General features: G+C 40.5%; 1 protein-coding gene across 10 annotated transcripts in view; it reads left to right on the top strand.

Moving 5' to 3' along the window:
• Positions 1-1,231: 1,231 nt before the first annotated feature.
• The window catches only part of INTU (inturned planar cell polarity protein), a 45,370-nt gene continuing 25,920 nt past the window's right edge, over positions 1,232-20,681 (top strand). For 9 of the 10 annotated variants that reach the window (XR_006104159.1, XR_006104163.1, XR_006104162.1 and 6 more), the window contains exons 1-2: positions 9,213-9,373; positions 14,780-15,351. Coding sequence is in view for 5 of the 10 variants with exons in the window: in XM_042469428.1 (XP_042325362.1) it covers positions 9,270-9,373; positions 14,780-15,351 (676 nt within the window). In the remaining 5 variants the exon portion in view is untranslated. Of the gene's footprint in view, positions 1,657-9,212; positions 9,374-14,779; positions 15,352-20,681 lie in introns of those variants that run through there. The other variant, XM_042469427.1, reaches the window with a different exon arrangement.

The raw sequence follows: 20,681 nt of genomic DNA, 5'->3' as shown, positions 1-20,681 counted from the left end.
GGGGGCCTCCATGATCTTGCTTTGCCAATTTATCACTGGGCACATTGATGCACCAATACACTGTACAGGCGATGAATTGCACCTGAGGCTGTGTGACCAGTCATATGGGTGAGCATACAATGGAATGACATCTGGATGGAAAGAGGGAGGTAATTAGAGGTCACAGGCAGTGTGTTTGTGCAATTGTGAGCATGCAGGATGGGAAGGCAACAAAAATAAATAAATAACTATGCAGCACAGTTTGACTCCACGTGGGTGTTCAGCCGGCCTTGGAAGTCAGGCATGCTGATAGCGGGGTTTCAACCCGGTTTCAGAAAACTCAGGATCAAGCCACTTTTTCCTGGCGGGCCAGCTCTGCCCCTATGATTCTCAAGACCAGGGTTTGAATCCCAGCTCTGCCATGGAAGCCCACTGGGTGACTTTGAGCAAGCCACACTCTCTCCGCCTCAGAGGATGGCCATGGCAAACCTCCTCTGAAGAAATCTGACCAAGAAAACTCTGTGATAGGTTCACCTTAAGGTCACCATAAGTCAGAAATGACTTGAAAGCACACAACAACAACAGCACGCAGAAAGATCTTGTAGCTCCTTTAAAACAAACTGGGGGGAAATAAATTGGCAACATGAGCTTTCGTAGACTTCAGTCTAATTCCTCAGATGCATCTGAGGATGCATCTGTGGAAGTAGACTGAAGTCTACAAAAGCTCATGCTGCCAATAGTTTTTTCTGTCAGTTATTCTCAAAGCTGCTACAAGATCTCTCTACATACTAATGCAGCTACATCTTTGAATTCAACAACAACAGTTACCAACACCCAGTGTCGCAGGACAAACACCTGGTTGCGTTTACATATGATTGCAGCTTTGTTGTGGCATCCTGATGATAAACTTTTGTATACATTTATGTGATTTAATAATATTTGTATATCATTTTAATTGTTTTGAATTGTATTGAAACTTCATAATGGTTTTTTGTTGTTGTTGTTGTTGTTGTTGTCTGTAAGCCACCTTGGGTCCCTCCTGAGAGAAATTCAGCCTACAAATGAAATGAGATGATGATGACGATGATGATGATGGAGGAGGAAGCACTAATAATCCCTACAGGTTCACCGGATAGAAAAGAGGTCTTTAAGACCTTGGAGACTATCCTAAGAAGAAGGAGGGAGGAGGAGGAGGAGGAGGAGAGGCTTCCACCTGCTTTGCTAACCAGAGCAGCCAGCAAAGTTTTCTCAACCGAAGAGTTTGCAGGGTTGTGGAGGGAGGCTGCGTCTCTTTCTTTTCTCTCTTGGAAGTCTCCGATCTTCGAGTCTCCGATCCTCAAAAGTAGTTGAAGAAATTGAGAAATCTTGAAAAAGGTGGAAAATATTTCCCAGGAAGGGAGGGAGGGCTGCTCAGTTTGGGAAGGGTTTGACTTGCTATCTCCTCTCCTCTTTCTGCTGCTTTTGCCTGGAGAATCAATCTGGACGATTGGCAAAATAATAAGAATAAGAATAAGAATACGTGAGATCTGATGGATATTTTTGCGGATGCTGCTTTGGAGGAAGAAGAGAAGGTCCTTCCTACTGCAAAATGTTCCGCGTAAGGAAGGAAAGCCTCCCCAGACCCATCACCAAGAACCTGGAGGATCTGGATTCAGTGGAGAGCATCCTGCTGCACAGGTCAGTATATATGACACTGGGTGGGACACGACTTTAATCCCAGGAGGATCAGGGGTCCTCCTTTTCTAGGACATGCCCTACAATTCCACCTTCTGTCCAGGAGGAATTCCCTAGAGTCTTCCGTGGTGAGCATGGCTGAGAAGCATGAATATATACAGTTTCTTTTTAAGCTTTGGTGCCTTGCCCTCCTTTGCAGGTAGGACAGCTGGTCATCCCATCTGATGGAAGGATGAGGTCTGTTCCTGACTTCTTCACTTCTCAGAATAATTTATAGATTGTATTATTTGCTGTATATTCGCTCTGTCTTCCAATGATCTCAAGATGCATGGCTCTCCTCTCTGCTTTGTCCTCCCAACTTCCCAATGAAGTAGTTCAAGTTCACAAAATTGGTGTAAAGTCACCCGAGTGAATTTCATAGATGATGGGAGTTAGATCCTGGATCTCTGCATCCCAGTCCAGATAGATTTCACTTTCTTCCCTACATACGTTTGGGGTATATTGCAGCACACATATTTGTTGCTGTGTGCCTTCAAGTCATTTCCGACTTAGGACCATGGGTTTTTCTTGGCAGGATTTGTTCTGAGCAAGTTTGTCATTCCCTTCCCCAGAGGCTGAGAGAGTGTGACAGTGGATTTACATAGTCAAGCCGGGTTTCCAACCCTGGTCTCCAGAGTCATAGTCCAATGGTCAGACTACACTACGGTGCATATCTGCTTATTCCTCTATGAAAGAATAATTCAAAATACTGTAATTCTTTTTCAGCCACCCATCCAGCACACAAATTATGGAGTAAGGTGCTGGCTCTTAGGCTTTCTGCCATTATTCCTGTGAGGAACCTCTGCATCGTGAAGAATCTCTCCATGTTGCAGTCAATTCTGATATATATTGTAATGTGTAATGTGCATTCTCAGTCCATATGTGATGTGACTAGATTTGATGTACGTTATTGGTGCCCCAAATGTTTTCTACAGGTTGCCAATTCTCACTCTTTCTCTGTCACATACACACACACACACACACACACACACACACTTTGATGCTACAGATTAATTCCAAGCAAAAAGATGTGTATGTTTTGAAATGTGTTTCTTCTTGAAATGGGCATGCTTATCAAATTTGCTGATGACACCAAATTAGGAGGAGTAGCATGTAATACCCCAGAGGGACCGGATCAAAATTCAAAGTGACTTCAATAGATTAGAAAGGTGACCCAAAACTAACAAAATGAATTTCAGCACGGAGAAATGTAAGGTACTGCACTTAGGGCGGAAAAATGAAATGCATAGATATAGGATGGGGGACACCTGGCTTAAGGAAATATACATCCCTGTATAAAAGGGATGTAGGAGTCCTGGTAGACCATAAGTTGAAAATGAATCAAAAGTGCAATGTGGCAGCTATAAAGGCCAATGTTATTTTAGACTGCATCAATAGAAATATAGTGTCTAGATCAAAGGATGTAATAGTGTCACTGTATTCTGCTTTGGTCAGGCCCCACCTGGAATACTGTGTCCAGTTCTGGGCACCACAATTCAAAATGGATGTTGAAAACTGGAGTAGGTCCAAAGGAGGGTGGGTAAATAATAATAATAATAATAATAATAATAATAATAATAATAATAATAATAATAATAATTTTATTTATATACCGCTATTCCTGTGTAGATCATAGCGGTTTCCAACAACAAATGGCAACAAAAACAATTATAAGCAACATATATCCCCAACAGTGTACAAACCAACCACCCATAACAATTAAAACTATACAGCATCTAAAACCAATTATTACAAAGCATTAAAACTGATGAAGTGTCTGCAAACCTTGTCCTATGAGGAATGACTTAGGGAGCTGGGGGAGTTTAGCCTGGAGAATAGATGGTTAAGAGGTGATATGATAGTCCCACTTAAATTGCCATATTGAGTCTGGAGCAAGCTTGTTTTCTTTTCTGCTGTTCCAGAGAATAGGACCCAAAATAATGGATTCAAGCTACAGGAGGAACTTCCTGACAGTAAGAGCTGTTTGACAGTGGAATACAGTCCCTCAGAGTGTGGTGGAGTCTCCTCCTTTGGAGATCTTTAAACAGAAGCTGGATGGCCATCTGTCAGGGATGCTTTGATTGGGATTTCCTGCATGGCAAGGGGTTAGACTGGCTGGCTCTTGTGGTCTCTTCCATCTCTATGATTCTATGATTCTATGAAATCCTTAGAAAAGAAGGAATGTTGTAATTTTATATCTACACCTGTTTATCAAAGACTAAATGATCACAGTGGTATTTATTCTGTTTTTTTTTAAATATACATTATCTTTTGGCAGTGTTAATTCTTCCAAAAACAAAAGGTTTTTTCCCCACCAAAAATGGGTGGGTGGGGGAGACCTCTTTTAAATCCAGGTATAGTGAAGAGCATGCGAGATTAGAACACAAACCCAAAAGTTTTTGAGAAATTGTATAATACATGAAATTAAATGATGCCAATATGCATAGTTTTAAGGCCCTCAGATAACAATTAGTTTTCCTGCTGTAAGTGGAATTGAAAATAACATAACAGAAAGGTCAGTTGCACTGTAGGAAATCTCCAGTGGGTTTTTCTAACTGACTATGCAATAAAGAAACCATATTTTGTTGTTTTTGTGTAGTTTAATTTATAGACCCTGGACATGCTGTTGAGAAGCAAACCTCTTGTGTAATAGGAGAAATATAATACTGCTTACAGAAGTGGCAGTTCAGCACAGCTACTACTGTGGATTAACATGATCCGCTGAAATAAAACCAAGAATGGCAGTTATTAAATCAATGCAAAATGCCTATGTTTCCTAAAAGAAAGGATGAGTCAAAATCTACATTATTACTCTGAATTTGATACAGAAGGTTGATCGATGTAACACTATTGGAAAAGAAGCTCAAAAAATACAAACACAAAAATCAGTCTCTTACTTCTGTAGTGAAGAACATGCGAGATTAGAACACAAACCCCAAAAGTTTTTGAGAAACTGTGTAAAACATGGGTTAACAACACTGTATAAATGGGACCTGCAATAAAAATGATGCATTTTGGAGTATTCCAATGCAGGTTTCCATCACCCAACTATGGCTTCACGCAGGATACTGTTCTGTTGTTCCTTGCTCCAGTTTTCTCTGCCATGACCACTTAGCTTTCTGCGTCCGCACTGCAGAAATAATCCAGGTTGATACCACTTTAACTGCCATGGCTCCGTGCTGTGGAATTCTGGGCATTGTAGTTTGTTGTTGCACAAGAGCTTTCTGAAAGAGAAGGCTAAATGTCACACAACATTACATTTCCCAGAATTCCACAGCATGGAGCCACGACAACTAAAGTGGTATCAACCTGGATTATTTATACGGTGCAGGTACACCCTTTAGACCTCAATGGACTATTTTGGTCCCACACTTTTCTTTCCCCCCTTTTGGACTTTTTGTTGTTCTACAAACCCTGGAAGCTTGCAATGCTTTTCTCTGTGCATGGCCATAAAGCTGCATGCAGTGAGAGGCTGCATCCACACTGCAGAAATAATCCGGTTTGACACCACTTTAACTGCCATAGCACAATGCTATGGAATCCTGGGTATTTCCAGAATTCCATAGCATTGAGCCATGGCAGTTAAAGCTGTGTCGAACCAGATTATTTCTACTGTGTGGATGCAGTCAAAGAGAGAAAGATAAAATGGTTATAATATAGCCAGATCCTAGACAGGAATTTAATGGGAGTGTGCTCACCACTGGGATAGCAACTTTCATTATTATTGTACTAAACATTATTGTCCTCTTATGGGGAAAAAAATCCTTGCCTTCATACAAATAAAGTTTTTTTTAAAAGGAGGAGTAACTGCCACTGTGCCTGTTTCCTTGCCCCCAGCAATCCATCTTGTTCTCATCTATTGTCGCTCTCTTGTACCAAAAAAGACATAGCGGTCAAAATGGCTTGCTGCCACAATGAGCAGTTGAGGACCAAAACAGGGCAGTGTACAGCAGGGCTGTTTTCATGCAGAGTGGATACAAGGCAAGGAAAGTAAACAAGTAAAGCAATGACCACACACAGTTACATGGGAGGAAGCCCTTTGGACTGAGTGGCACTTATTCTGGCTAAACATGTCCAGACTATCAATCTCAGTTGTAGTCTAGAAAAAGAAACACTGGCTGTGGCTATTTATTTATTTCATTTGTATGTCCCCTTTCTTCTCCCAGAAGGGACCCAAGGCTGCTCACAGATAAAAAACAAAAATATTTTTAAAAATACAATAAAATGTAAAACATAAAATTACTTTTAACATGTAATTGCTTTTAGCATGTAATTTGTTTTAATACTGCAATAGTTTCATTCTACCTTAATGTACCATTTTTACATGCTTTTAATTGTATTTATTTTTTAATATTGTAAGACATCTTGAGTCCCTGTTTTGGGGAAAAGGTGGAATATAAATATTATTATTATTATTATTATTAATAATAATAATAATAATAATAATAATAATAATAATAATAATAATACAATTAAAATCATATAAGAACAGCATAAAATCACATAAAATATACAAAAGTTAAAAGCTTGACTAAAACACACGTAAGACACATGTATGTAACATGTATATGTATGTGTGGCATAGTGGTTTGAGAGTTGGACTATGACTCTGGAGACTAGGGTTCGAATCCCAGCTCCACCAGGAAAACCCACAAGGTGACCTTGAGCAAGTCACACTCTCTCAGACTCGGAGGATGGCCATGGCAAACCCTCTCTGAAGAAACTTGCCAAGAAAACCCCATGGACAGGTTCACTGTCTTAGGATCACCATAGGTCAGAAACAACTTTAAGGCGCAGAATCACAACAACAACAATTTGGTACAACATGGAGTGCATCTACATTATAGAAATAATGTAGCTTGACACCACTTTAAGCGCTGTGGTTCCATCCTATGGAATACTGGGGTTTGTAGTTTAACAAGGTCTTTAGTCTTCTCTGCCAAAGATTGCTGGTTCCTGACAATACCAGAAATCCCAGGATGGAGCCATGGCAGTTAAAGTGGTATTGAACTGCATTATTTCTACAGTGTACATGCACCCACAGAGAAAGACTTAGATGATAGGTACCTAAAATTAAAAGCTGCAATTGAAATACCCTTCTATAATGTGTTATTTCTGTATATTATAGAGCCTATAAACCACTAGTATGTAGCACAATACTGTATTTTCAAAGGGACATATTTTTTCTCAGCTTAGTCGCCTGAGTTATTTTGTTGGCTCTTCTGTTTTTCTCTATGTTTGCATCATTTTGGGGAAAAAAATAGTAATTATGGGTTTCTTGCTAAACATTTTCAGGGTATAGAGCTGAGCTCAGAGGTTCTGCCCAAGGCTGTGCAGCACAGTAATAATGCTTTAATAGTGCTGTCCTAAGCATGTTTACCCACAAGTTGGTTCCCCTCTAAATGTAGTGGGATACTTATTGAACGAATGTGCTACCTTAAAATACAGTTCCAACTGAAAAGGCTGTTATTTACATTTGAATAAGTAAAGCCACTGTGTTGTGGGCACTTTCCTTCAAGTAAGTCCTACTGGGAGAGAATCAGCATGGTTTAGTGGTTTGAGCGTTGGACTAGGGACGTTATCAGACAAGGGAAATTGGAATTATAATCCAATGGCAATCTGAATGCAATCATGGAGTTTAACGTTATTGCGTGATAGACTACCACACGCAATTTCAGGCAATGGCAAGCTATTTTCAGGCAATGGGAAGTCAGTTCGAACACAATTTGAATTCACATAAATTTGTTGAACTAGAGAATTCACGTGAATGCGTTCTGGCCCCACTTTCTTTTCATTTGAAATTAAAAGAAATTCCTCCCGTGTGAAAAACTCCTAGGACTCTGTGGAGACCATGGTTCGATTTGAATCTTAGCTTAGAGAGTGCTGAGTTCACTATTAAGAGGTATAGAAATGTAAATGCTATTGCTATTGCTGTCTGGCCATGGAAAGCCACTGGGTGACCTTGGGCAAGTCACAAACTCTCAGCCTCAGATCATGGCAATGACAAACCCCCTCTGAAGAAACCTGCCAAGGACTCGAAGGCCCACAACAACAAACAGACAAGCCCTACAGAACTAGTGGTTGTGTCCCCACTGCAGATTTAATCCAGTTTTACACCACTTGAACTGCTATGGCTCCATCCTCTGGAATCCTGGTGTTGCAGAATAATTTAAAATTAAAATTTTATTAGAACTATCAGGGAAACTCAGAGCCGATTAGAAAGGAAGACATAGTTTATTTTGCTGCAGCGTTCCTAGAGGAAATTTATCCAAATTACTAGGACCCCCATTCCAAAGTGAACCAAGCTTTTGTAGTACTTTGAACAAAGAAAACTACAAATTACATTTCATTGGTTACCTTTGAATTAAACATTTAAACCCCAGTATATTCATTGGATACTCTAATATTACACCTAATATACGTCTCTATCCCTTGTGGGGTACCCATCAATTAAAATACTGTATTATCTGTATGTTTTTCTTTCGACTGTCCTGTATTACATCCTTTTGATTTGAATAATAGCTTAAAGCAGGAACCAATTCAGGGCCATTGCATTCCAAAGCCAAAGATTTGACATAACCTGAAATAGCAACCTTTGCTCTCAATACATTTCAGCACTATAATTTTCAACTCCTGAACAGGTGAAATTCCAATTCAAATCGGCCTTCTAAATTGGGATTTGTAGTTTGTTGTGGCACAAGAGCCTTCTGACAGAGAAGACGTCTCGCAAAACTACAAACCCCAGAATTCCATAGTGTTTAGCCACGTTTTAACACTCAGGAGGCATCTACGCTGTCGAAATCATGCAGTCCGACTCCACTTTAAGTACTGTAGGTCCATCTTATGGAATATGGGGATTTGTAGTTTTACAAGGCCCAAGAGTGCCTCACAAAAACTACACATCCCAGGATTCCGTAAAATGAAGCCACAGCAGTTGAAGTGGCGTGAATATGTATTATTTTGACAGCATAGATCAGCCATTCCCAAACTTTGGTCCTTCAGGTTTTAGTCAGAATTCCTGACTAGTGACCAAGCTGGCAGGGGCTTCTGGGAGCTGAAGTCCAAGGACTAAAGTTTAGGAACCACTGGCCTAGATGCATGGTGAAAAGGGAAAGTGCTTTGGCAAGGCTGACTATTGCACTACACCAGTGGTCCCCAAACGGGGCTCTTCAAGGCATTTTGGACTTCAGCTCCCAGAATATTGCCCAACATGGCTGAGGCTTCTGGGAGCTGAAGTCCAAAATCTCTTAAAGTGCTGCTATTCCATTTTTACTTCTGTGGTCGCCTCCTGTCCTGTTGCTTTCTGGGTTTTGTAGTTCAGTGAGGCCTAAGAGCTCTCTGGCTGAGGCGTCTAAATAACCCTCCTTAAACTACAAGTCCCAGAATGCAACATTGGCCCACAGAAAGACTCCAATACACAGACACTGCCCAGAAGCGCCGTCCAGAGCTTCTTCGGTTGCCATAGCTCCCCCAATGGGAAAGCGGCTCGAAGGTCACGTGCTTCTCCTTGGGCATCCGGGTCATGGCGGCTGGAGGGTTCCCAACTTGCTCCCTGGAGAGTCTGAGCCTTCCTTAAGATGGAAGAGGAGGAGACGGGGGATGCGGCCTGTGGCGAGCGGAGGAGCCCCGTTTCGACAGAGAGCTCCAGTTCGACCTCCTCGTCTTTGTCTGGGAGCTCAGAGTAAGCAAACAGGGAGAGGCCCAAACTTTGGTCCTCCAGGTATTTTGGACTTCAACTCCCAGAAGCCCCTGCTATCGCAGCCAATGTCCAGGAATCCTGGGAGCTGAAGTCCAAAAGGCCTGGAAGATCAAAGTCTGGGAAACTTGGAGAGAAAGGGGGCGAATGGAGAGTGGAATTGCTCTCCTCCAGGGTGACCAGGCGTCCTCCTTTTCTCGGACGTGTCCTCCGTTTCCCTCTTCTGTCCCAATTCCACAGTGTCCTCCATTTTGAACAGGGCTAAGAAGAATGGATTTATATTGATATGCGTATTGTTAGCTTTTTGGTGTGGTGTCCTACATTTTTCTTCAGTGCCCTACATTCCATTGTGTAATATTCTCATCCTTCGTAGTCATAACACCTGGTCACCCTGGGGCCTGGGCCTACATTGCAACCTTCTGTCCAGGAGGAATTGCAAAATGTCCTCCATTTTGAGCAGGGCTATGAAGGATGGACTTATATTTATAGGAGAGTTTTTAGCATTTATTGGCTCAACTTCTACATTTTTCTTTGCCTTTATATTTTATGGTGCCTTTGTTCTCAGGGTGAACAGGCGTCCTCCTTTTCCAGGACTTGTCTTACATGTCAACCTTGTGTCCAAATTCCAAAATGTCCTCCATTTTTGAGCATGGCTAAGGAGCATGAATTTACATTTATATTTTTGCTTTTCTTTGGTCTACTTCCACAAAGCACTAGGTCTCCCCATACTCCCTCCCCAGATTCTCCTGTGCTTTCCATGGAGGGATGGTGGCAGGGAAGTAGCCAAGAGAAGGCAGCAGCTGCTTTTATCTCTCTTTTCTTGCTCTTTTCTCAGAGTGCCACTGCAATAATGATGGGGCCTACATTGTGGAAACAGACACCTCTGCATGCTTGTTTATCAATCTCTTCCCCCTGGTCATTACAGCACCTCATGTAGTCATGTTGCCACCTCATGTAGTCACTTGTTTCTGTTCTAAGTGGCTTAATGCTCAGGACTCCTCACTACTCAGTGAGCAGGCGAATATACTTGTCCTTGGAGGAGCAGCTGCATTTTGATAATTCATTTCATTTCCTCTATGCATCATATGGAGGGGAAGGCGGTGTAAGCCACAGATCTATATTAAAATTATTAATCTTCATTTATATCTTTCCTTTTTCCCCCAGTCTGAGACTCAAGTCAGTTTACAAAGTTTAAAACAGATGCAGCTTTAAAATTTCATACCATGCTAAAATTAAATACAGTGGTCCCTTGCTATCTGCGGGATGTCCGTTTTGGACCACCACCACCCCCTGCAGATAGCACAAAATGCAAGATCTGAAGTCTCGTTGTTTTCAGTGGGTGGACATACACATGCACCCATTTAAAAAGGCCAAACCCTGAGGGCCAAGATCAGGCCAGATTCTGGCAGCCCAGACACACATGCATTGGATGTAACTTGATCCTTAACATGGGTAAATTTGACCCCGGAGTTGTTGCAGATTTTCCTGGAAACTCCATGCAAATTCCAGCTGTGGGTGCCACTAGGCACCCTGTTTCTGCATCAGACTCAGCGACAGGGAGCTTCCTGATAGGAGCAAGGGCACAGAAAGGTACGGACTGCACGCCCAGTAGCGGCTCCCCAGGCCAGCAAGGGGACGGCCGTGTAAACATCCACCTGTCCCTGCGCCAGCATGGGGAATGACCCAGGTGAACACTTAGGAAGGTAAGCTCTGCCTAGTAAGGTAATTCCACAACCTGGGAGCAGCCACTAAGCAGCCTCTCCTATGAGCCCACCAAATATACCTGTGAGGGTGGTGGGGCAGAGAGGAGGACCTCCCCAGAATATCTCAACACACAGCCAAGCTGATACAGGAGACAGTGGTCCTTCAGATAACACAACTGTAGGCACTAACAGGCCAGATGTCCTATGTATAAGGCCTGGTGGCCACCTTTAGCTCAGTTTGTCTCCCATCAGATGCTCAAATCAGGTTATCTTGCCATATCACTAAGAAAAGTAAGATGAACAAACAAGGGGAACATGTCATATTGGCCATTGTTTCCTATTGCAAAAAGTAAAATTTAAGATTATGAGGAAGTGGCAGCTGCTTCTTCTGGTTATCTACTTTCTCTTGTCTTGGATGCTTCTTGGGGTAGGGAAATAGAAGTATAAGGGGGAAAGTGTAGTAACTTCTTGTTTACTTTTTCTTGCCCTCTTTCAGCACGGTCGCAGGGTAGATTTAGCCTCTCCTCATTCAACTTGTTTACTCACCTTCTCTGCAAAGTGTAACCCACAGAGTTGGTCAAGGGAGGAGCAGCCAGTGCTACCTTATCTTCTTTCTTGCTCACCTATGTTCTTCCTCAGTCTTGAGACAGTGCAGTAGTAGTGGTATTGTACTGGGAGCCAAATCTTTCCTGCATTGCCATCCAGTAAGAGGGTAATAGGAGGCAATCTTTTCTGTCACCTCTCACTGACTCGTGCCCCTGCTCATTTGGTCATCCTTCAGGTTCCTCATTCTGTCCAGCCTAAAGGCTTGTGCTTGCCAGCTGCTCAGAATAGTACTCTTTACTTTCAGAAATCCCAGTGGGACACAGTTTTACACTTCAGGAAACTTCACACCTAATAAACATAATTTTTTTACTAAGTTTTAAATCAAGTCTCAAGTCTCTACCTTCAAGCCTCAAGTAGAATCCCAAGTCCTTGCAAAATACTTTCAAATCAAGGCTCAAGTCTGAGAGCCAGCTTTAATAGAAAAAAGGAGGCTGGGACATTTCTCAGAAACAGCAAATGCATTAGGCAGTGGGCTTGAGGCAGAAGGATACTTTTAAAGATTTCCAAAAGCTTTAGAAGACTCCTCTGATGTGCAATGGGGACAGACTGCTGAGCAGACCTCAATCCTGCCTCAAGCCTATTGCCCAATGTGTTTGCTGTTCCCCCTGAGAAATGTAGTCAGGACTGTGGGCTTGAGATGGGGCTTGAGGTCTACTCAGCAGCCTCTGTCCATCACAGGAGCCTTCGAAAGCTCTGGGAAAACATAAACAGTGTGTTAATTTAAGCGACCAAGACTGCTGTTTTCCAATCTGTCCCTCCATTTTCTCTCCCATGTAGGAAAGCCCCATCGTTGATTTTGCTGTTTGCAATATTACTTGCCATCAGTCCCCAGATTTCCCTGGTAATTTCTATTTTTGAAAGCAGTGCCATTGTCCTTCCATCTGAAATTTTCTGTCTGGCTTTAACAACAGAACCAACATCATATGCTTCTAAATTTATTCCAGTACATCTTTATTGGCGGCATTTTATGACGTAATTTATACAGATGTTTTTATTGCTGACTTTGAATAAGAACACATCTTTGGTAGTAGAATGCAATAAGTTGTAGGTTTCAAGAAAATATGAAACCTGATCCAGTGCTTGCATCAGTGCCATATCCCACAAACTATTTCAATATCAAAAAAGTGAGTCTTTAGTGATCATGGTATGGTACACTGTTGTCAGAACTGTGTTTCATCTGACTGTTAAAAATGTGCCTGCTTTGTAGTTACCAGTAAAACTGTCAAGGGAGGTGGGGTGGATCCTGATATAATTGCTTAACTTTGCAGAGATCCTAATTTATGCAGTCACACTAAAACACATGTGGCCAACAGTGAACTGGAAAGTATTCTGAAAAATTAACTTGTGTTAACTGCAGAGAATCCTTTAAAGAAAAAAAGGTTATGTTTAAAGAAAAGAAAATTATGTTTAATTGATTTTATTTGGATAACCTGTAAATAAATTTACCATGTTAAAGCATTGATAATAGTAATGGAGGGTGAAACTGGCTGAAGAGGTACATTCACAATTTAAAATCCTCCCCAGATTTTTATATTATTATTATTATTATTATTATTATTACCGGTATTATTATTATTATTATTATTATTATTGCCTTATGGAGCAAATTATATGAATTTTATCTAGCTTTGTACCATGGGGATAATAACAGCTTTGGAGAAAGAAAGTTTAAATTGAACAATTAGTATGTAGGATAGGGTCAATCCTTTCACCTCACTGTCACAATCCTGACTTGAATTTCTCCCCCACAACTATTTAAAACTTTATAAATCATCAGGAGGTCCTGTGTATAGAAGTTGATACCATCTTTGTCTAATATACAATGTGACTCCTGTTTCTTCAGGGGACATGGTCTCAGACTTACTGTGGAAACATGAAACAGAGGGTAAGTGAAAGTGAAACCACAGGTATCAGTCCTGAGGATATAGAGGTCGTAATGCATTGCATAAAAGAAAGAAAAAAAGAAAACCTTGATAGCAGTAAAAGCAGATGGGTATAAAACAGGAAAGGTGTGAAATCTCTTCATCAGGGATTCTTCCTTAACTTGCCTCCCTCCATATGTGCAGTGCCTAGCATTCCTGATTATTGGCCATATTAGCAGAAGCGGAAGGGAGTTGATAAGTATTTTTGCAGATGAGTATCTGCAAGGGAGTATATTGTCTGATATTCTTCCTGTCCTATAAAAGAAATACATAGCAAGATACACAGTTCTGTAGTACTACAGAGAGAGTGGAAATGGTGACTGGTGAAGGGAAAAGCAACTGTAGTCCATGCAAGAGCACACTCAGAGAGGTCCTGTGTTATGTATGATATGAGCAATGATATTGTGTAGTCTTGTGTTCAGGGATGGTGGTAAAGATGGAGCTGGTGTGGACAATGTCTTCTTTCACATTCCATAGTACTGTATTGTCTTTTTGTCCCTTTCCACCTTTCTGGATTATAAAAATTAAAAGAGAGAGTTGTATATTCCCTTTCCATTGAGTGCTATGAATCAGACACTGATCATACTGTACCCTGAAATTGTCATCTTGGTAGTTCTGTATTTCATCTTGATGTCCTGCTATGGAAGCTGTGTTGTTTCTAAACTAAATTGTTTAACTAATCCAAGAACAAGTTTAGTTTAAAACAAAGAAGCTCTTTTAAGTACCTATTTATGGTGTCAAAACAAGAACACTTTGAGACAGAGCACCATTTTTTTAAAAAAAGTATTTAATGCAGGCCAGCTTTCATTTGCATCTTGTTCACAATAAATGCCTTTTTCATTTGTTCAAGCTGAAAATGGGGGGTTGGTTTCCTCTTCTTCTTTTGATCAAAAGGAGACTTTACACTCTTATGGGTTCAGTTGATTATTCAAGCCTGGGTCTGTAAATTAGGCTTCATCAATGTGGGTTTCTAATTATGGATGTTTTTTCAGTGTCTGAATAGGAAGTCTATTGAATGCTATTTGGGTGCACCATCCTATCCCCCTCTGTAAAAGTGCTTTTATGTGCAGTACGAACTGGCCCCAGAGGGCTGCAAAATTAAAATTGTCAGTATTTTTCACTCCTCAATCTCATTCTAACCCTATTCTTGTCTTGTGCAGTGGTCTTGAACCCGAATGGTTGGATAGTGTTCAAAAAAATGGAGAATTGTTCTATCTAGAACTGAGTGAAGATGAGGAAGAAACTGTCCTTCCTGACAGCACTCTAGATGTGCCTGCAGTGAATCATGTCAGGTTTCGGGAAAATGAAGCTGAAGTTATTCATGAGAGATCTCAAAAAGACAGAAAGAGTAAATACAGATTGGAAAAGTTTACTAAAATATTACAAAATAAAGGACTTTTGTCAAAACATTCTGGCAAGAAGAAAGCAAGTGCTAAACGACATGTCCCTGCCTCTGGTCCAGCCTCCATATTGAAACACCATTCCAGCCAGAAAATGGCAGATGTAGTCCAACAACAGTACAAAGATGTCTGCATTTATGTAAATCCAAAGAGACTATCAAATGTTGAAACAGGGGAAGAACTCAAACTCCTGGAATCATTAATAGGGATTATCCATCAGTCTCCATGGAGAAAAGAGGAAAAGTACAGACACAGTTCTAATGAAGAGAAACTTGTAGTACATGGGTTGATCCCAGGCACCCCAGCAATAAAATCTGGTTATATCTTGATTGGTAAGTGCTACATTTTGTGCATTTCTGACAATATGAGTATCATTTGATATTATTGCCGCATGTAGTATTGCCATATTATTATTCTGGGTAGTTCTGTAACATAGCATTAATATTGCACAGTTTTTGCAACGCCAGTACAGTGGGCCCTTGGTATCTGCTGGGGTTTGGTTCTAGGACCCCCCAGTAGATACCAAAATCTGTGGAAGTTTCTTTATATACATTACTATAGTAAAACGGTGTCCCTTATATAAGATGGCAAAATCAAGGCTCGCTTTTTGGAATTTCCGTTTGAATATTTTCAAGCTGTGGATGGTTGAATCCATGGATACAGAGGGCCAACTGTATTGTAGAAGGTGGAAGGGATAATTTCTTTTATTCCAAATAGTGGATGTCAGAACTGAGGGGAGAGTAGCTCTTGGTTCTATGTATGTTAGTACCCTGCACATGGTTGCCACCAAAAGATACTCAGCTCTGAAACATTCTGTGGATGGATCTGCCCATGTGCAAGACCCATTTGTGTGATAGCACAGATGACCACTCAGAGAATTACAGTTAGAGCTAAGCAACCTGTCCTTCTCTCTGAATAAAAGTTTCATGATAATTCTCAAGCTCTAAAGTACATTATAGTGGTGTGATTGTGGTGAATGTTAGAAGCAAGATCCTAGAAAACACATCAAATATTAGCCAAGAGTGTTCATAATACATTTTCTGTTCCAAAAATACCAAAATGACTTTCCATGTGAAAAGTGTGCTTATACTGCTCCCCCCCCCCCCCAGCTGTTTTCTGAAACGTTTTTTTCTGGCAAAAAGGGGGGGGGGGCTTAATGAGTTCAGAATTTCCAAAAATATATCTATCTGATTTTATATCTTGCATGACTGTGTGAAGAAAATTTGAAGGTAATGTTTGCAGATGTGACGTTCCTACGTAGTTAGTGCATGTGCAGTTTACTACATTTGAGGTTTGAGGCTCATAGGACTCTTGAAAGAATACTTCTGAAATGCAAATTGAGACTCATGGAAGTTATCCCTAAAAAGGTTGAGTATGCTCTGCATGTTGCAAAGAGTTATGGCTGCTTCTAAGAAATATGGAAGAACTGAGAAACATATACAGTGGGCACTTAAGACGTGTGGGGTATCTGCTCCAAGACCTCGTGCAGTTATGAAAAAATGTAGGTGATCACAACCCATATTATTAATGATGGTAATATGAATGTACACACTTCAGCATGTTCATTTTGATGTCACCAGCATCGAACAGTAGGGGGTATTATGATACATGGTTGGTCACATTCTCACATCAGGAGCCCACAAATCCAGAGGATCCACTGTAACTCTGAAAGTGTGCTGAACAAAGTTTTGTCACAGGAAATCTTGGACTGTGCTCAAAAAGCATGTCAGTGTATCACATTTTGTTCTTTCATTGTACAGTGGACCCTTGTTATCCACAGGGGTTTGGTTTCAGGACCTCCCATGGATAACAAAATCCATGGATGCTCAAGTCCCATTAAATACAACGGCATAGTAAAATGGTGTCTCCTATATACAATGGCAAAATCAAAGTTTTCTTTTGGGAATGTATATATTTTTGAATATTTTCAAGCCATGAATGCTTAATCTGTGAATAAAAAAATCCGTGGATTAGGAGAGCTGACTGTACTTTGTAGGGATTTATTTTGTATTTTTGGCACTCATAACTGTAAACACTTTATAAAGTAATAATTTCCACGCTCTGGATGTTGTCTTTTGTTTTTGTCATGCATATCTTAGGCATTTCTTGTGTGATTCTAGGAATAGCCCATTCCTTGCTCAGAACTGTACTCAGTTCTGAATATTACCCAAAAATGAAATCTATTACCAAGGTCTTTGAGGCATAAAAGAAAAATATTATTTTGACAATGAACTCTGATTTTGTAGAAAATCTATGTAGGCATCAAGTAGTTTGATAAAATGAACAGTAGAGAACTAAAACTAGTTTTGTTTAAATTAACAGCTTGAAAAGCATAATACGTTATCCTAAACCATCAACTGCGATTTTATGGTCCAGTCGTTTTTGTTTATATCGTAATTCAGTCCTTTGCCTTTGAACTGGTAAATGGGTTATATCTATTGCCAACTCATATAAAATATATATAATTTCTTTAGAAAATACTTTAAAATTATAGATGTGCAGTGAACACTGGGTACTTTTAGATCTAAAAGTAGCACACAAAAATGTATGTGCTATATAAAATTCATGGGTTTTATTGAAGTTGGCAGAAATAACTTATAATTAAACCCAAATGCATCACTTTTTAGAGAAATATCTTGAAATGTCTTTTCAAGTGAAATATCTTTTGCTTCTGGAACAAAAATAAAATATAAAATATATGTTACTATAGGGTTTTTTTGGAACAGGGTGTGTTCTACCATAGATCTTTTAGAACAGGAAGAAAAGTTTTAAACATCTTGATTTTAAAAAGAAGTTGAGTTTAATTTTAAGAAATGGATGTGATTGTGACACTTAGCAAAATCTTATTTTGGGCATTCATTCTCTACCAGGTTATTCCAGAAATGAGTCCAAAGGGTAGAAATGCCAAGAAGGTAATGAGCAGGCATGCACAGAGAGAGTAACATGCAGATAGCTGGTAGTTGATTGTGTGTGGTTGCTGCACTAGTTTTCATTGCCAAAGTAGCAAACCTTTCAAGCAGAAGAGTAAAAGAAGTTGTAGCACAATAATCATGTAGATTTTTGAATGTTTCTGATACGATAATATGCTATACCACCTAAAGCTGCACAGATCCCTCATATCACCTATGAATATGAGTGCACTTTGAAGAGCGTAGGAACAGTATCCAAGTTGCATGTAGACAGTTAAGCTTAGTCTGCTGTAGAAAAATTATGAAGCGTGAGACGCCTGCCTAAGATGTCAGAGTGCCAGAAGTGGTGAATTACGTGAAGGTTTCTGCTGCCTGCATTCTCTTCCAAAACATGCCCTACCCCTTTCACCATACTAATTTGTTTACAGTAATTTAATGGAGTCTTGTCAAGTACTAATTTTCAGGACATTATTTGGCAGATACTTTAATATAAACATTATTATTGGTAAGCTTTTGTTAGGCTACAAAATGAAGAAGTAGAATTCATAGGTCAACAAAAATCTAAACCTTTTTCATTATACTGATTTTTTTCCCCTGTAGCACAGTCTGACATTTACATTGGATATTTGTTTTCTGCACTGTAATTTGAAGTCTCTTTTCACTTTAATAAGTGTGTACATGTCTGTGCTTGTCCAGCTGGCTTGTGTCCAAGATTTGCCTTCTGTAGGTGAAAGGCCTGCAATCACAGAAACTGCTTGTGCCCACTTTTAAGGAATATCTCCCCCTCCCCATACCACAACATTAATTCATTCAGTAGCATTCTCTAGCCCTCTCTGTAGTATGTGCATGGGGCAGAGGAGGATGGACAGGGAAGTCCATTAAAACCAATCCATTTCCATTTGCCTAAATCCGGACCTAACGTACTGAAGGTGTGTTAAGGTAGTCCTACATTCTTGCTAATGCTTAAGCCTGAGTCAGGAAATTTTAAACTCCATTCTTTCCTTCTAGTTTACTGCCTATCTTCCAACACATATTTCTTTTTGTGTTCCAAATAAGACAAAGAGGCTTAACAAGAAATCAGATTGCAAGTACAGTGGGCACTTGGTTTCTGCAGGTTTGATATCTGCAGAGTTGAATAAGCATGGATTGAAATGAAGAAACATTGAATTTTTTTTAACCTACAATGGCCAGGCTGACACGTGGTCCCAGGGCAATAGTGGAGGCTATGGCAAGCCAATGCCTCCCTCCCCCATGGAAATCAATCCCACCACAAAGTCACTGTCAGAACGTAAACTTCTTCTTCATTCTCTTTCATACCTTCACATCACAAAGCTGTTGCCAAAATTTAAACCCCTGCCTCACTCCGTTTCCCATCGTCTCGCAACCAAACCTCTTCCAGAATTTAAACTACCTCAATCCATTTCCCATTTTCTCACATGGAAGCCCCTGCCAAAATTTAAACTCCTCCCTCACTTTGGGACAAAAGATGGCCTCTTTGCTCTGGCTGCCCGATGGCTTGAGAAGCCGCTGTGAAGCCGCCCACTTGACCATGCGGCAGGCAGCTCTGTGGCACTCTGGCAGCATGGTGTTTATACACAGGAGTGCCACAAAACCGCAGCATTGGAAAAGTCAGCTTTTAACCAGCTAAAAAAGGAACACTTTCTGCTGCTTCTTTTTGGGCCAGCATAAATCCAGATCGGGGCTGCAGCATGTGGTTGCCTTGGCCCCGATCCAGCTTTCTCAGTGGCAGATCAAAGCTGACCTTCAGGGCCATCTATTTTGGCCCTTTGTCTCCCACCTTCACGCAAGGAAGCCTCTGACACAATTTAAAGCTTTTTTCTGCCAGTTCACCTTGCCACACTCCTGCTGACTCTTTCCTGATGTGGTTCGGGGTAAGGGGGTTTAAAATCTGGCACAGGCTTTCTGATGGGTAGGTTGAGAAGGTGGGTAACAGAGTCAGGAAAGGGATTAAATTCTGGCAGAACCTTCATGATGAGAAGATGGGAAACAGAATGCCTTCCTGGTGCCGAGACCTTTTTTACCAGATAATTTTAAATGTTAAATATTGACTAGAGCATCTGCAGTTTTTTTGGTATCCATGAGGGTGTATGTATGTCTGGAACCAAACCCCTTCAGATACCAAGGGCCCACTGTATGTAATGAAAATGGGCATCCCTTGCAACTATCATTTTTTCATGTCATCTGATTTGTTTTAATAATACATTTCAGGAATAGTCTACAAGAAAGTTACAGGCTGAGTCTCCCTTATCTGGAATTCTGAAATCCAAAATATTCCAAAATCGGCCACATCGTGACTGAGATAGTGACACCTTTGCATTCAAGTGGTTCAATGTACAAAAATTTGGTTTTATGCACAAAAACATTATACGGTATATAAAATTACACCCAGGCTATGTGTATAATGCCGATATGAAACATAAATAAATTTCATGTTTAGACTTGGGTTTCATTTCCATTGTATCATTGTATAATAGAGGGGTATAACCTTTTAAAGAGAAATAGGCCAAACAAGAAAGGAGGAGGAATAGCACTATATGTCAGAGATACAGTATTTACACCAGTGAAGAGATCCAGGACATCAATCATGGAAGCCAGGTGGAGAGCATCAGGATAAAAATTAAAGGGGAGGGAAACAACAAGGATGTTACGGTGGGAGTCTACTACAGACCCCCAAGTCAGACTGAGGAATTGGATGATATCTTTCTAGAACAGATGACCACACAGTCAGAAAA

Source organism: Sceloporus undulatus, chromosome 5 (assembly GCF_019175285.1).
Source record: "Sceloporus undulatus isolate JIND9_A2432 ecotype Alabama chromosome 5, SceUnd_v1.1, whole genome shotgun sequence".
In the NCBI taxonomy this organism is placed as follows: domain Eukaryota; kingdom Metazoa; phylum Chordata; class Lepidosauria; order Squamata; family Phrynosomatidae; genus Sceloporus; species Sceloporus undulatus.
The sequence above is the reverse complement of the archived record's forward strand: the minus strand, read 5'-3'. Positions and strand labels throughout refer to the sequence as shown.